This window comes from Chaetura pelagica, unplaced genomic scaffold (assembly GCF_000747805.2).
Source record: "Chaetura pelagica isolate M959 unplaced genomic scaffold, ChaPel_1.0 scaffold499, whole genome shotgun sequence".
In the NCBI taxonomy this organism is placed as follows: Eukaryota; Metazoa; Chordata; class Aves; order Apodiformes; family Apodidae; genus Chaetura; species Chaetura pelagica.
Genome location: NW_009954615.1, coordinates 242422 through 244921, shown reverse-complemented (window position 1 = coordinate 244921; position 2500 = coordinate 242422). Strand labels below are relative to the sequence as shown.

The window sequence follows — 2500 nt, the reverse complement described above, 5'->3', positions numbered from 1 at the left end:
GAGCCCTCTCCAAAGTGGAAGTGATTTCTAGGGCCCCTCCTCATGCTGAAAACTGACTGGGGCACAGGTGACTGATCCAGTAAATTAAAGCCACAGATTTCATGCACTGTGTAACCTCAAGGGGGTTATACAAATGTTTGCATTTTGGGGTGGGTTTTTTTTCCTTGCCTGCTTTATGTATTTACGATAAAAGAACACCTGAAAAACTAAGCTAGCTTAGTAAGTCACTTATTCACTGCTGAAGAGCTCTCAGTGTGAGTCTTGGGCAAGAGACACACAAATAACTTCTCAGGCAGCTGTTCTGTCCTTCCCCCTGTCCCTGCCTTTTGTCACCAGCCACTGCTGGATGTGTCACTCTGCCCTCAGCCCTCTCCTGCCGACTGCGTGTGAGCTGAGGAAGGTAGAGCTGAAACACAGAAGAGGTTGCAATGGGGTGACCCTCAAGGTGTGATCAGACTGACCACAGGCAGGGGCGGGCGCCTGTTGCTGCCTGTTCCACACGGTGGGTCAGCGGGGGCTGTGCCGGGGAGCCCGGCAGCGCCAGGGGAGCAGCGTGGGGAAACAGACTTAAAGGAGATTCCTGCAGGGAGCTCCACCAAGGGGTACTAATCTCTTTGAATTGGGGCCACTCTCCTCAGGGAAGGGTGCACGCTGTCCCAGACGGAACGGGTGGCATTTGTGGCATTGAGGTTTATGCACTAATTGAGATTTAGTTGGGGCCGGGGTAAGCTCCGTGTTCTTCAACACCAGAGAGCAGCTGGTGTTACAAACATCCACTTGGCCTCTTTTTGTATCTCTCAAGGTTGTTACCAGCTCAGAGTTTGCTGGGCCATTTTCTTTCTCATGGGAATCTATCACTCCAGGCCTGGGCCTGCAAAACTGAGAGAGAAAAAACGGCTGAATCATAGAGGGAAACTGAGGCAGGCAAATTGAGAGATGGAGGGTCCTGCTGCACACACACAATGCCCAGAGCTCAGGGTTGCTCCTCTCTTTGCCCGTGCAGGTTCCCCAGCCTGCTCTGCCAGGCCCCGGCTGCTCCAGGGCGTGAATGTGCCTGGGAAGGGTGAAGGGACAGACACTGTGTCTGGCTGTTCCACTGGATGGTGCTGGATAGGGGACAGGAAACAGATCTGCCTGTTCCCTGCGTCTGATGGAGCAACTGGATCCCCTCTGCCCCAGGCCAGCTCAGAGAGCAGGCAAGGACCCCAGCCTTGTGTCCTGAGTGCAGCCAGGTCCTGGATCCAGCTGGGAGCAGGGCAGGGCTTGGGAATGGGAATGCAGCGGGTGCGGGACCCGTATCTCCTCAGGGCTTTTCCATAGTGCCTTGGCTCTGCTGTACACAAAAGTGCCTGCCCAGCTGGTGGATGCTGTGTCTGACAGCCCTGCCCCTCCCGGGGGACACGGGGGCATCTGTGAGAGGGGCAGGGGCTGGGAGATGAGGAGGAGGAGAGGAATAGAAATCAGCAGCCTATTTGCTTGTATTCAGAGCTGGAATAACTTGGCCAGGTGGAATAAATACTGGCCTCTTCCCACCTTGTGCAGTGCTCAGGCTGAAGTTACTCTTCAGAATAACAGTAATATGAGCCACTTGCTTCTTTTTGAAACTTAATCTTCCAACAGCAAGCACGAACATGTTGATTTAAGCATTATATATATATATATTTCTGTAATTTTAATTTCGTACTAATTCAGCATCCATAACACTACCAGATCTAATTCCTGCCTGTTTCCACCTTTCAGACCAAGCCAGGACCAATCAAGGCGGGCGGTTCTCACGCTGAGCGCTCTGCTTTGGCCTATTGCTACAACTGCTCCCAGAAAGGACACTTCGGATATGTAAGTCTCAGCAACCTTTGTGTTGAGTCTGTCCTTGGGGCAGAAGTTGGTCTCTGCCACAGGGTGTGGCTGGAGCCAAGAGCTGGAGAGGCAGGCCATTGCCCAACGCAGGGCTGCTCTAATGCGGTTAGAGACTTGCCAGCCCTTCTGGCATCACTGGAGGCCAAAGCATGAAGGGACCTCACCCATCTCATTTCAGGATACAAAGGAAAAGTTTCTCTCTCTCCTTCGCAGGATTAGTGATTTGGTTTTTGAAATCCTAAATCAAAATGAGACTGACTGGGAGGCAGCATATTCATTGGAAAACAGTTGCTGAAAAGAGCTCCTTCCTTCCTTCCTTCCTTCCTTCCTTCCTTCCTTCCTTCCTTCCTTCCTTCCTTCCTTCCTTCCTTCCTTCCTTCCTTCCTTCCTTCCTTCCTTCCTTCCTTCCTTCCTTCCTTCCTTCCTTCCTTCCTTCCTTCCTTCCTTCCTTCCTTCCTTCCTTCCTTCCTTCCTTCCTTCCTTCCTTCCTTCCTTCCTTCCTTCCTTCCTTCCTTCCTTCCTTCCTTCCTTCCTTCCTTCCTTCCTTCCTTCCTTCCTTCCTTCCTTCCTTCCTTCCTTCCTTCCTTCCTTCCTTCCTTCCTTCCTTCCTTCCTTCCTTCCTTCCTTCCTTCCTTCCTTCCTT

At 51.9% G+C, this 2500-nt stretch overlaps 1 protein-coding gene across 1 annotated transcript in view; it reads left to right on the top strand.

The window, feature by feature from the left end:
• The window catches only part of ZCCHC7 (zinc finger, CCHC domain containing 7), a 106793-nt gene that overhangs the window by 98265 nt on the left and 6028 nt on the right, over positions 1-2500 (top strand). The window contains exon 6 of the mRNA XM_010005526.1: positions 1741-1836. Coding sequence (XP_010003828.1) covers positions 1741-1836 — 96 coding nt within the window. The remainder of the gene's footprint in view (positions 1-1740; positions 1837-2500) is intronic.